The sequence below is a fragment of the Anomaloglossus baeobatrachus genome, chromosome 6 (genome assembly GCF_048569485.1).
Source record: "Anomaloglossus baeobatrachus isolate aAnoBae1 chromosome 6, aAnoBae1.hap1, whole genome shotgun sequence".
NCBI lineage: Eukaryota > Metazoa > Chordata > Amphibia > Anura > Aromobatidae > Anomaloglossus > Anomaloglossus baeobatrachus.
This window is the reverse complement of record NC_134358.1, coordinates 293,650,082-293,664,366: the sequence shown is the minus strand read 5'-3', so window position 1 is coordinate 293,664,366 and position 14,285 is coordinate 293,650,082. Positions and strand designations below refer to the sequence as shown.

The following is a 14,285-nucleotide window of genomic DNA, read 5'->3' as shown; positions in this document are numbered from 1 at the left end:
AAGTAGCTTTGGACAAGTGTTTGCTAGCTTTTCACATCTTGTCACTGGGATTTTTGCCAATTTCTCAAGGCAAAACTGCTGCAGGTCCTTCAAGTTAGATGGTTCCTCTAGTGAACAGGAGTCTTCAAGTCTGACCACAGAGTCTCAATTGGATTAAGATCTGGGCTTTGTCCAGGCCATTCCAATACATTTTACATGTTTCCGATTAAACCACCTGAGTGTTGCTTTAGCAGTATGCTTCGGGTCATTGTCTTGAAAGGTGAACCTCTCTCCCAGTCTCCAATTATGTTTTGCTCAAAAATATCCCTGTATTTCGCATCATCCATCTTCCCTCTCAATTCAGACCATTTTCTCTGTCCCTGCTGGTGTTCGTGAGGTGATGAGCTGTGTTGGTTTAGCATCAGACATAGCGTTTACTCTGGTGGCCAAAAAGTTAAATTTTTGTCTCATCTGACCACAGCACCTTCCTCCATACATTTGGGGAGTCTCCCACATGTGTTTTTTCAAAATCAAAACGAGCCTTCAATTTTTGGCTGTAAGTAAAACCTTTATTCTTGCCACTTTATCCCTAAAGGTCAGCTCTATGGAGTGTACGGTTTATTGTAGTCGTATGGACAGATACTCAAGTCGTTGCATGTGAACTCTGCAGCTCCTTCAGGGCTACATTTTGGGGTCTGTGCATTCTCTCTGATTAATAGCCTCCTTGGCCAGGCTGAGAGTTTTGTTGGGTGGCCCTCTCTTGGCAGGTTTGTTGTTACACCATATTTTTTTTTTTTTTTTTTTATTTGATGATAATGGACTTGATAGTTCTCTGGGGATCATCAGAGATTGGGATTTTTTTTTTTTAGAACCCAACCCTGACTTTTACATCTCAAAAACTTTGTCTCTGACATCTGTGGAGATCTGCTTGGTCTTCTTGGTGGTGTTTGGTTAGTGGTGCCTCTTGCTTAATGGTGTTGCAGCCTCTGTGGCCTTTTAGAAAAGGTGTGTGTATATACTGATAGACCCCAGAACACTTAAGGGGGCTTTACACGCTACGATATCGTTAATGTTTTATCGTCGGGGTCACATTGTTAGTGACGCACATCCGGCATCATTAACAATATCGCAGCGTGTAATACTTACCAGCGACCTTAAGCGACCTCAAAAATGGTGAAAATCGTTCACCATGGAGAGGTTGTCCCAAACTCAAAAATTGGTAAGGGTTGTTTAGCGTTGTGGTTCATCGCTCCTGCGGCAGCACACATCGCTATGTGTGACACCGCATGAGCGAGGAACGTCTCCTTACCTGCCGCTAGCCGCAATGCAGAAGGAAGAGGTGGCCGGGATGTTTACATATCGCTCTGCTCCACCCCTCCACTTTCATTGGCGGCCGCTTAGTGACGTTGCGGTGACGTCGCTGTGATGCCGAACGTCCCTCCCCCTTGAAGGAGGGATTGTTCGGCAGTCACAGCGACGACGCCTTAAGCAAGCATTGTTGACCTTAGGGAGATCAACATATCCACTGCGGAGACACCATCACGTGTTTCTCAACGCAGTGATTCTAGAGCATTGCCCCCTGGGAAGTATGCAAATAAGAAAGCCGCGGAGACACCATCACGTGTTTCTCAACGCTGGCAGGAAACTAGCCAGGTCTTTCACCGGGAAGGAACAACCACGGGAAGGGCAGTCTCCAGTCAAGGAGACCACCTATACCAAACATGGTATCCATCCACAGACAGCCGTTTCGGGGTATTTGCCCCTCATCAGTGTGGAGTAGGAATCTGGCTAGTGGGGGCAATGCCTAGTATAAGACTACTTAAGCAAGCATTGTTGACCTTAGGGAGATCAACATATCCACTGCGGAGACACCATCACGTGTTTCTCAACGCAGTGATTCTAGAGCATTGCCCCCTGGGAAGTATGCAAATAAGAAAGCCGCGGAGACACCATCACGTGTTTCTCAACGCTGGCAGGAAACTAGCCAGGTCTTTCACCGGGAAGGAACAACCACGGGAAGGGCAGTCTCCAGTCAAGGAGACCACCTATACCAAACATGGTATCCATCCACAGACAGCCGTTTCGGGGTATTTGCCCCTCATCAGTGTGGAGTAGGAATCTGGCTAGTGGGGGCAATGCCTAGTATAAGACTACTTACGACGCCGACCAGGTAAGTATGTGTGACGCTGCGTAGCGATAATGTTCGCTACGGCAGCGATCACAAACAATCGCATGCGCGACGGGGGCGGGTACTTACACGCTCGATATCGCTAGAAATTGCTAGCGATATCGCTACCGTGTAAAGCCCCCTTTAGATTGCACACCACAGGTGGCTTTCCTGTCACTAAGAACGTGAATTGTGAAAGTAATTGTTTGCACCAGAAATCTATTAGGGGCTTCATAGGAAAAGTGATGAATACATATACACATGACAATTTTTATTTATTTTATCCTATAAATTTAATTTTTGTCTATATTTTTCTCACTTCACTTCCCTTAAGACTACTTAGTGCTGATACATCACACAAATCGAGATTACAAAAACATTTATACACAGGTTGTAATAAATCAAAAGAGGGCCACTTGATGAATAAAGGCAACAACTCTACAAATGAATATAACCAAGAAAAAAGAGTCTTTCAGTTTGCCAAGTAGCAAATATACCCACACAAGCCATATTATGAAAATATATATAAATATTTATTATAGAGGCTGTAGGGGAAAAACAATACATAGGCATACATATATGAACATAGGACCAAGGGAATTAGTGCTGAAGGGGAAAACCCCACGTGTCCCAAGCATTCATTCAGGAGAACAAGTCTCTACTGAGTAACGGCAGACATACCATAGTAAAATCACACCAGGCAGGCACAGCTCAAAGAGAGTAGAAATGGCCAAGATGGCACAACCAGTTGTTAGCAAAAGCCGAGCAAACCTACCAGGAGGATATGACGCCGAGGGCCCGGGTAACACGTGGGGACCAAACGTCCCAACACGTGTTTCGCTCCGTGTGCTTCGTCGGGGGACGATAAAAAATAGTGCAAGATGTGAATCTTATATAGGAGGTCCGGCCCCAATGAACAGACGCCCCCTCATTAAGTTAATCGTACAGACCGGGGTATTGCGAGACGCGCCGCCCAGGGTCCTCAGCAGCGGAAGCCGGAGGGAAGAAAACTTCCTGTGACGTCACAGCACTTCCGGAACTCCGCTGCTAAGGACGCCGGCAACGGCCGCGTCAGAAAGTAAAGACCTCCCTCTGACACGTCATCGGGTAAGTCCGCCTACCCAAGGGATGACAAACCGTCCATTAATATATCGGGCATAGATGCCCACAGTGTGGAACAGAGGCGGATGGTCAGTAATAAGAACGTGTGGCAACAGAGGAAGTCGCAATATACCATGGTTGGATGGATATAGGTGGAATATAAGAAAAGCAAAAGATGCGTTATAGAGACAGGGAGAGAAGAGAAGCCGGCACTTTCACATATTCATAGCCACATACCCAGCAAAAAGACATAGTATGTGTGATACTATACATACATGCATATACCATAGAAATATATGTACAAGGATAAAACGTCACACATATAATACATCTGTGGATGAATAGAGATATATCCATTACATCATTCAAATGGAACATGTAAGTATTTAATTTCTATCCAGCATCAAGAACACCTCCATGTCTCAAGATAACTTGAAAAACGACATCTTCCACCGTAGATATCCAAAGACTGTGGGGCATAGGACATGATAGGGGTAGGACCAAAAACTAAGGAAAACAAACAGCACTGTTAAAATTGAGAAACAGAACCACGCCAAGGAACAATCATCCTATTAATACTAATACGAAGTCTAAAACTCATAAAATAATTACCCAGGGGTGGCAACTACCATCAGAGGACAAAAAATTCTCCAGTCCACACCTCCGGACTACTACAATTGAACCGGATGAAGTGATGGCAATTGCCAACCAGAACCGGTCAATGAACTACAAAAAAGGAGCAAAAGTGAGACGCTCATTAAGTCCACGTGGGGACATGGTACCGAGGGTAAAAATCCATCGGCACTCTACCTGTGCGAGACGTTTTTTCAAATCTCCACCACGGATACCAAGATGCACCCGGTCAATCCCACGAACCTTCAGGGAGATTGGATCACAATTGTGAACCTCCCTGAAGTGACGGGGGATAGTCTTAAGGGTCTCCGGGTTAGTAACCTCTTTGGCGGCCAGAATATCACGTACATGTTCTCTCGTACGGATACGAAGTTCCCGAGAGGTTAATCCGACGTAAATTTTGTCACATCCACATGTGGCGTAATATATTACGCCAGATGTGTTGCAAGAAATATAGACTCGGATGGAGTACTCTCTCAGGCCATCAGCAGAACAAAAAGTGGTGGCCCTAACAATGTTCTTACATCCCCTACAGCTACCACATGGGTAGCAGCCAACTCGTTGTGGGCCACATCCGAAAAGAGGTGGAGTCTTTGCCACATAGTGGCTATGCACCAACATATCTTTAAGACTCCTACCTCTTCTCGCTGTCATCATGGGGTGATCGGGCAAGTACCCCTCAAGAGAGGGTTCTGTTTGCAAAATTGCCCAATGCTTATTAAGCACCCCCCTTATCTGCTCCCACTGCCGGCAGTAGGTGGAGATAAACCTGGCCACACAACCAGATGGCTGCACTGTAGAGGCTCTTCCTGACAGTATATGGTCGCGATTAGAGGACTTAGCCCTCTGGTACCCACGTTTGATGGATCTGTTGCTATACCCCCTGCTTATAAATCTCTCCCTCATATCACTGGATTCAGTCTCGAAGGTATTACCCGAGGAACATAATCTACGCAGCCGCAAAAATTGGCCAGTAGGAATGGCATCCACCGTTGACCTAGGGTGACCTGAAGTGGCATGGAGGAGGGAATTAACCGCGGTGGACTTACGGAAGATGGTAGTAGATACTGCTCCGCCCAGCTCTATGGATATCTTGATGTCTAAGAAATCAATAGATCTCTGCCCGATCTGGTGAGTCAAAAAGATGTTCCGGTCGTTGGAGTTTAGCCGACGCACAAAGTCCTCCAGTTCAGGGCCGGTTCCGCCCCAGACGACAAAAATGTCGTCTATATAGCGGAGCCAGCACTGCGCATGGGAGCTCGCCGGCACGCCGCCCCCGAAAACCTCCCTCAGGTTGTAATGTAGCAAAATAGGCACTGTATCTTTGCTGTCTCTTCCATACATGGGAATACTAGTTCCGCTAAGCGCTCCTATGTTCTCTATAAGAGATCCTCTACCAGAACTGTTTGGCAGCAACTGGTAATCTCTTAGAGAACAAAATGATCAAGCTGTCCAAAATTGGACATGCCAGATCCTTTAAAGTGGTTTTCTCCTCTGCAGATATGTAACAGAGTTGTAGGAAATGTTCATATTCTTTGAAACAAATAGCAAAAATAGCAAGTATTGTACAATGCAGTACAGATCTGGAATGAATAGAAGTGATCACCGCTTTTTTTGGTTAAATTAAACTGATGTTGCATCTACAGCTTCCCCTAGTTGAAATAATACAGTCATCAGCACAAATAGATACAATAGTTTTACCATGTTGGCATTTTTTCTGCCTGTCATTCCGGCCAGTAAAATAAAATGATGATGAGAAAAAAAACCTACTGTTGAATGGAGTCTGTAAATAATCTACCAGTTAATCTGCGGGATTGGTTTCCGATAAAGCCTGTGATTTATTTGATGTTTTCCATTGTTACAAAACATGAAAGTAATTAATTATATAAGAAGCTTATGCCAGGCGCCATATTCGTGACTTTTATATCTTTTGAAATTATACCAAAGTTAAAATCTAAACAAAGTAAAAATTCTGTAGACGTTATGTTGCTAGTGTACTCTACTACATATATCTGTTCTGTCCTATATTGGCGGCAGAAAAGATAATAAACCGCTTTTCCATTGAAACTTCTTGCCCCAGTTTGCAGTGAAAATTAGAGGGGCTCTGGATCATCCGTCTTATGATCGTTGGGCTCTCCTGAGATCACAATTTATCTCTTTTTCGGTGGATAGTTTATAAATATTTACTATTGAAAGGGCAGAAACATAGGACAATATCTTTTGAAATACATATCTGATAGTCATTACATGCTTATAAAATGTTTCAGTTAAAAGGACATCAATATTCCCTAATAACGTGTAGGGAAAGCTTATCAGATATTTGAAGAAAAATGTCCCTTTAAAGAAGACCTACCATCAGGTCAAAAGTGGTCAGTCGAAAGGACCAAATGTCTGAAATTATGTATGGTGGATTTAAAAAACAAACAAAAAAAAAACAACAACAAAACTTTGTTACAGATTGAGAACAAGAACTGGTCACTTTTTGATTTAATCCTCGTTTTAAAGTACAACCCTAATTCCCCCAAAATTGGTTTACTGTGAAAAACGTAAAACATACAAGAATGCAATGATTTGGAAATCTCCAAATTTTATTCCCATCAGAACATAGAACACCCCTAAAAATGAGAAAGTTATATATTTTTCTTTTTTATTTGAAAAAAAATTCTTACAAATTGGTGGCAGCTGCCCATGCCATGGGCACTAAGTCAACCGAATACCTTCAGAGATACAGGATTTTTCAACTATGCACTGACAATACACAAGATGGTCCCTCTGCTCTTGAGCTCACAGGACATAGTGTCTGTCATGCCTCATATTTGATCTGCTCTGCTCCATTTCCCTCTCCACTGAGCCACAGTCAAGGGCGGTCACTGTCCTGGTTCTGAACACTTTGTTTGTTTATTGCCTTTCTACCAATAGGTGTTTTAATGCTGTAATTCAGTCTGCCCTATCACTCGGTGGGTGTAACTATTTAAAGCGTCCCTGAACTAGAGGTCCCTGCCCGCGAGGGCGCACAGTCTACAATCTTTGCTTTAACTTACATTTGTGGATTGCACGGTGAACTGTGATCAGACACTGAATTCTGGAACTATTTCTGAGCCTATGCAGTGATTTGCATGACTGAATCATGCTTGCTTGTAAACTGCACCACCTGAGCCGTAGATCACGAGCATACAATATACCTTGTACCTTGCCAAGCTGGATTTTTTAAAAATCTGACTCTTGCTAGTTGTGTGAACTGTACAGTCCTGGCTAGAAATTTAGTGACTGACTCAAATTTTGGTTTTCACAAAGTGTGCTGCTTCAAGTGATTTTAGATAGTTCTATTGTTACTTGAGTACAATTGTTTCATTATCAATGCGCTTGCTTCATAAGTTTTTTTTAAACTTTTATTGACAAATGCATCAAGTTTATGCAAAGAATCAATATTTACCGTGGTGACTAGTATTTCAAGACTCTTGTAATTCGCTGTGACATGCTGGATATCAAATCTTGATTGAATGCAACCTAGTCTTGCCTAATCAGTGCTTGGAGTTTATCGTAGTTGGTGTTTTTGTTTGGCCATTGGCTTTCTAAGGATTGACCACAGATTCTCAATGGGATTGAGATTTAGGCAGTTTACAGGCCAAGGACCCAAAGTTTCAATGTTTTGTTGACCAAGCCACTTTATAACCTGTTTTGGAACACCATGTTGCAATACATCATGCTCCGAAAAAGCATTGCTCCTGGATAGTTTGGAACAGTTGCTGTTGGAGGATGTTTAGATACTATTCTTTATTCATGACACGGTTCTTAGGCAAATTGTAACTGCGCCCATTTCTTTGGATGAAATCCTCCAGACATTAATGGTCTCTGGAGACTTTACTGTTGGTATGACAAAGTACCTATAGTAGCTCTCACCTTTTCTTCTCCAGTCAATCATTTTCTAGATGTTCTAAACAGTCTGGGGGCTTTATGAGAACAAATGACTTTACCCCAGTCATCTGCAGTCCAAACCATGTACTTCCTGGAAACAGGCAATCTGTCCTTAATGTTTTTTTTTGGAGATAAGTGGCTTCTTCGCTGCTCTTCGTGACACCTGTTTGACCTCCAAACGCTTCATCTCCTGGTGTGTGCACATGCACTGACACTTGTCTACTGCTATTTTGCACTATTGTTGAGCCAGTCCCATATCTGACTCCTCTTTAGGAGACCGTCCTGGCACTTACTGGACTTCTTCGGTGCCCTGAAGATTCTTCACTGCAATTGCACCTCTCTTTGAAGTTCCTGATGATTCTATAAATGGTTGATTTTAGGGGCAATCTTACAAGCAGCAATGTCTTTGCCTGTAAAGACCTGTTGATGTAATTGTTTTCTTGGCGTTAACTATGGTTAACAGAATATTTCAATCGCTAGCGCCTTTTTAAAGCAAATAGTCTGCTCTTATGACTCTCTAATTCAATTGAATTTTATCATATGCCTTGTGGTTTAGAATACTTTTTCCTAAGTTTACAAAAAGATCAGTGAAATTATGTAAGTATGTCATTTTGTAACAGGACTGAAAATTGAAAGTCTTTGCAATTATTTGCAATTCTTCTAATCATACTTCTTGACCTTTAAGATTTAAGGCAATTTGCCAACCTAAAAACTGAAGCCGTAAACTTTGGCAAAACCATACTTTGTGTTAGTCTCAACATTTTTGGCCATAACTGTAGATGGTGGGGTATTCAACATTATTGCAATTGCACATTGAAGAATATTTTATCTGAAATTGTTCCACCTCCTTTTTTTTTTTTTCTTTATACACAGTTGTTCAGATTGGTGAACCTCTGACCATCTCTGCTTCTGGGAGACTCTGCCTCTTTAGTGTTCTCTAGATTTGCCCTTCCAGTGGCTTATCATTAGTACTTTTCAAAGCATTTTGTTAAGACCGACACAACTTTGTGAGGCGTGTTACTGCCATCAGTTTCTAAATTAGTTAATATTTGTTTCAAATTAAATGGAAAAATGTCTAACTTTTAGCTTCTGATCTGTGTTCTATGTTCTGCTGTGAATAAAATATCACTATAAGGCTATGTGCGCACTAGAAAAGTGATTTTTCTCAAGAAAATTTCTTGAGAAACTTCTGGGAGTTGAAGATTACCGCACCTGCGTTAAAAAAACGCACCAAATCCGCGGGAAAAACGCATGCGTTTTTGCCGCGGATTTGCCGCGGTTTAACCGCGGTTTTGACGCGGTTTTTCCGCAGGTTGGTCCCTGCGTTTTTTTATGCTGTAACTACTGCAATAAATAATATAGATAATAGATAATCAATAGACAGATAATGGATAGAGGGAAAGATGGATAGATGAATAGATAGATAGATAATAGATACATAGATGAGAAAGACCTATATAATGTCCCACCCCCCTGCATATTCTAACCTGGCACCCTTTAGTGACTTTCATGTGACACTAAAGGGTGCCTAGCCTTGTATTTAGCCATAAAATAAATAAATAATTAAAAAAAAAAAACACGTGAGGTCCCCCCATATTTTGTAGCCAGCTAGGGTAAAGCAGACGGCTACAGCCTGCAGACCACCGCTGGCAGCTTCACCTTGGCTGGTAATCCAAAACAGAGGGCACCCCACGCTGTTATTTTACAATAAATAAATAATTTAAAACAAAAAACATGGGGTCCCCCCCAAATTGGATCACCATCCAAGGTAAAGCGGACAGCTGTGGTCTGATATCCTCAGACTAGGGAGGTCCATTGTTATTGGACACTCCCCAGTCTAAAAATAGCAGCAGCAGCCGCCCCAGAAGTGGCGCATCCACTGCCAATCCTGGCGCTTCGCCCGAACTCATCCCGTTGCCCTGGTGTGTTGGCAAATGAGGTAATATATGGGGTTGATGCCAGATGTGTAATGTCACCTGGCTTCAAGCCCTGGGGTTCGTGATGTCACGCGTGTATCAGATACCCGACATCACCAACCCAGTCAGTAAGAAATAAAAAATAGACAACAAAAAAAGTTTTATTTGAAAAAACACTCCCCACATAGCCTCTTTCACCAATTTATTGAAAAGAACAATCAATTCAACGTCCGTCGTAATCCAATAAGGGGGTGTCCCACGGCGATCCATACCATAGTCCCTGTCCCATTCAATGAAGAACAGAATGTTCCCCATTGGCTGGGAGAGCAATGCAGTGACCTGAGCTAACATCAATAGCCCAGGTCACTGCAGGGGATGACGAGCGCTGCTGTCAGGAGGATAGATGAGATCATTACCTGCTGTGATGATCTCCTGCAGTCCTGCCATCAGCGCTGTCACTGCTTTCTATGCCCGCCGCGTTGTCAGCAGTATCGCGAGAGCCTGTGACGTCACCGCTAGTGACAGTCTCGGGCCGCTCGCGAGACGGGCATAGACAGCCGTGACCGCGGTGACGTCAGGAGGCAGGAGATCGTCACAGCAGGTAACAATCTCATCTCACCTCCTGACAGCAGCGCTCTGCATCCCCTCGGCTGCACGCACTGCTGTGTGTCAGTGTCTGCCTGCGCTGCAGGGTGACACGCTGCTGATACTGCGGGCAGACACTGACGCACTGCGGGCAGACACTGACACTGCTGTGCGTGCAGCGGCGGGGCTGCAGCGGGACACAGACTGCACGGGCACCCGCCGGACGTCACACGGAAGCGCTTCTGTGCGGCGTCCAGGGAGTGTGACGTGTGTTTACTCTGCTCCGCCTCCTCTTCCTGGCATAATGACATCGCTTCCTGCAAAACCGCAGGCAGCAATGAGCATTACCGCAGGTAAATCGCGGCTATACCGGGGGTATACCGCACATCATTTGCTACCTGCGGTATACCCCCGGAATTTCGCGATTACATTACAGTGAATGGAGTGAAATTCCGGGGGTATACCGCAGGTACCTGCGAAAATAATGGACATACTCATTTTCTCAAGAAAGTTTCTTGAGAAAAATCCGCAGTGTGCGCACAGCTATTTTTTGTTCCCATAGGTTTTGCTGGGAAATGTCTGCAGAAAGATTTCAAACCTTTCTCAAGAAATTTCCGCAGCAAATCCGCGGGTAAAACGGCCTAGTGCGCACATAGCCTAAGAGAGATCCAAATCATTGCATTCTTGTTTTTTTTTTTTTTTACATTTTACAGCGTACCAACTATTTACCTATTTTGGCATTACAGTAGTAATTTTTAGTCTGTGAAACACAAGATTACTTTGCCAACTTTCTATCGACCACCTCTTTGGTCTTAGAGGAAAGCAGTAACAAACTTTAAGCCACACAAGTGAGAATCATTTAGGCTATATTTATGTATTTTTTTTTTTTTTTTTTGAAGCCTAGAGGCCTGAGTGCTCCACATTTAGTTTTTGGAGTTCAAAATACTCAAATTTTATGGTTTCAATATTATGTATATGACCCTACAATATCACAATTGCATATTTTGTTTTCTGTTTTTGCACTTCTATTGAACAGACCTTATTTATTGTTTTGGCATGGAGATTTTTGGTTAACTATGTTGTATAAACCATTGCCACCTTTTCCTTCTACATTGGGATTCTTATTCCTTCATGTTTGTGCTTCATCTGACCCTTTTATTTAAATTCTTTGATATGGATGAGGGTCACAATTAGTAGGCCCATCTGAGTGCACCATTCCCACAGTGTATATGAAGTCTGACTCCTTTATATTTCCAGTCCTGAAAATGCTGAGTAGATAAGCTGAGCTTCGCCAAGTAGACCCGAGACCTGCGTCATGACTAATCTTCTTTATAAAATCAAATATCTTGCTCCAAAGTGATACTTCAGATTAATTTCTTTGACTTGATGTGTTCTTTGGATGAAGGAGGCCTGCCTTTTTAGAATGCAAGGGGTAAAAAAGTGAATACTTTCCAAAGGTTAAGAAACGCCAAGCTGTAACCTACAGTATATCAGTAGGGGTATTGCTTTAATGTGATAGTCGAGATGAATAGGACTCCGGCCATTGTGGATTATCTACCAGAACTGAGGTCCTAGATCATAGCTGATGGAGTTGGATAGAAGAGCGGTCATACCAAGCTGTGACCCTTGATTCTGCCTACACTTTTTCTCTCAGTAGTGACTTACCACTGTTTATAAGTGCAGACACCATCCTTAGCGGTGCGGCACTATTTCTTCATGAATATATCATATTTGCACTGTATGTCAAGAATATTTTTCTCAATATCTCTTAATGGCCAAAAGGCACATTTACTGTAAATTTTTTGCCAATAAAGGATTCTTAATGCAGCTTTGCGATGGTATACTGCTTAATAGTCCATTCTGCCTTGTACTGCACCACGCAGAGCTGCGCTCTGAACAGTCAGCTTTTCAAGTCTTCAGGACTCTTATTTCCAGGGTAGTTCTGGGGTTCCCTATTTATCTAAAAGGACAAAGAACAAAAGCTTTACTCCTCTGGATACGACCATAATAATTTAATTTTACGTATTTAGATTTGTATTATGTAATTGTAAATATGTCTTGTACATTTAGATGCCAATACAGACTGTATCTGTTTTTTTCTCCTTTCTCAGGTGCATTTATTCCCGGTGTCCCTGTACAACCAGTAGTTTTGAGGTACCCCAACAAAATGGTAGGTCATTTTCCTTCTTGTACCATGATGTATTTTTTTTTCAGGTATCTAAATAATGCTGGCAGTGAATAACAAAGAAAAAATGTCAAAAGCATAACTTGTGTACAGTATACATGTTTCCATAAAACACACAAAATATATTAACCTCTTCCTGACATGGCCAATTTCCATTTTTGCATTTTTGTTTCTTCTTCCCCCTCTTCCAAGCGTCATCAATGTTATTTGTTTTTTTTATTCTTCTGTCCATTTTTCTGTCCACATAGATGTAATGTACTTGTTTTTTTTTTTATTTGTTTTTTTTGTGCAGTACATATTGTACTGCAAAACATGGAAATTGAAATTCCAATTGTGGGGTGCCATTTCCCCCCTCATTTCTGAATTTTCTTGGGAGGGAGGGGAATTGTATTACAACACACATTGTGTGGTAAAAATAACCTGGCAGCAGAAGTCTCCTGGTCAGTATGATTATGGCAATACCAAATCTGTATAGTTTTGGTTTTTTTTTTATTTATTTTTTTAAATTATGTTCATGGTGAAGAAACTAAAAAAAAAAAAAAATAATTGTGTTGCTTTTTGAGGGGTACGAATGTTTCCATTTTTGGTTGATGGAGCTCTGTGATGTTTTGTTTTTGTTTTTTTTTTGTGTGGCAAGGCATCGTAGTTTCTGCCATTTTAGGATACACATGACATTTTGATTGCTTCTTACAGCATTATTTACAGTGTCACAGTGACCCAAAACCTGCAATTTTGGCATTTTTTTTTATCTCATTAGTGTTTACCAATCAGGTTAACGTATTTCATATTTTGGTAGGTAGGCTGTACGAGCTGCTGAGCCAGTGTTTGGCTGCAGTGGTCTGTGCTCTGTAGTCATGACATCACAGCTGCAGCCTGTTAACAACGAATGGAGCAGCGGCAAAGAGGCAGATGTGGACCTGGGGAGGATAGGGTATAAGGCTATGTGCCCACAATGCACTTCTGTTGAGTTTTTGACATGTTTTGGCTGCATCAAAGACGTTCCAGCAAAGTAGATGGGGTTTAATAAACTCTCCAGCTCACTGTCTTCTTTTTTACGCTGTGTAATCTTACCTGCGTGCATTTTTCAGATCTGCAGCATAAAATTTCTCTTGAGAGAAAAAATGGCTACATGCTGCGATTGGCCGGTACACACCCATTCAAGTCTATGGGTGCGTGCAAAACATTGGCTGCACTCTGATATACGCTGAGACAGACAATGGAGAAGATGGAGAAATTAAGTTTATTCTCCGCACCTGATTCTCACATACGAGAGATTCTGATCACAGAACAGTGACACTTGGCTCAGGATTGGAGCACTTTGAGCCGAGTGTAAGGCCTAAGCCAGACGGCATGAAAATCGGAGCGAGTGGAATGCGATAAAACATCCCATTCCACCCGGACCAATATTACTCTGTCCCAGCACCCATGAGCGATAATTTTCTCAGCCCTAATCAGACTGAAAAAAGTCACAGCATGCTGCAGGTGCAATGCGATCCTTGTTTCTCTCGTACCCATTCAAGTCTATGGGGCAAGAGAAAAATCGCACTGCACTTGCAGTATACCGGTGTAACGCGAGTGCAGGGCGAGAATGGCAATACCTGGCTACAGAGGAGAGAGCGGGATAAATCCCTCCCCTCCTCAGCGCTGGTCCGTCCCTCCTCCGCGCTGTCCCACCCCTTCTCAGAGCCGGCCCGCCCCCCCGCAGCTGTGGTCTGATCGCACGATCGGACTCAGTCGCAGTGACAATTGCATAACACTCGGCTCCCGCTGTGCTACCAGCGTGAGCAGAGTGTCATGCGAGGAT

The 14,285-nt window shown here is 42.8% G+C and overlaps 1 protein-coding gene across 1 annotated transcript in view; it reads left to right on the top strand.

The window, feature by feature from the left end:
* The window catches only part of LPCAT1 (lysophosphatidylcholine acyltransferase 1), a 175,659-nt gene that overhangs the window by 111,367 nt on the left and 50,007 nt on the right, over nt 1–14,285 (top strand). The window contains exon 6 of the mRNA XM_075316508.1: nt 12,408–12,466. Coding sequence (XP_075172623.1) covers nt 12,408–12,466 — 59 coding nt within the window. The remainder of the gene's footprint in view (nt 1–12,407; nt 12,467–14,285) is intronic.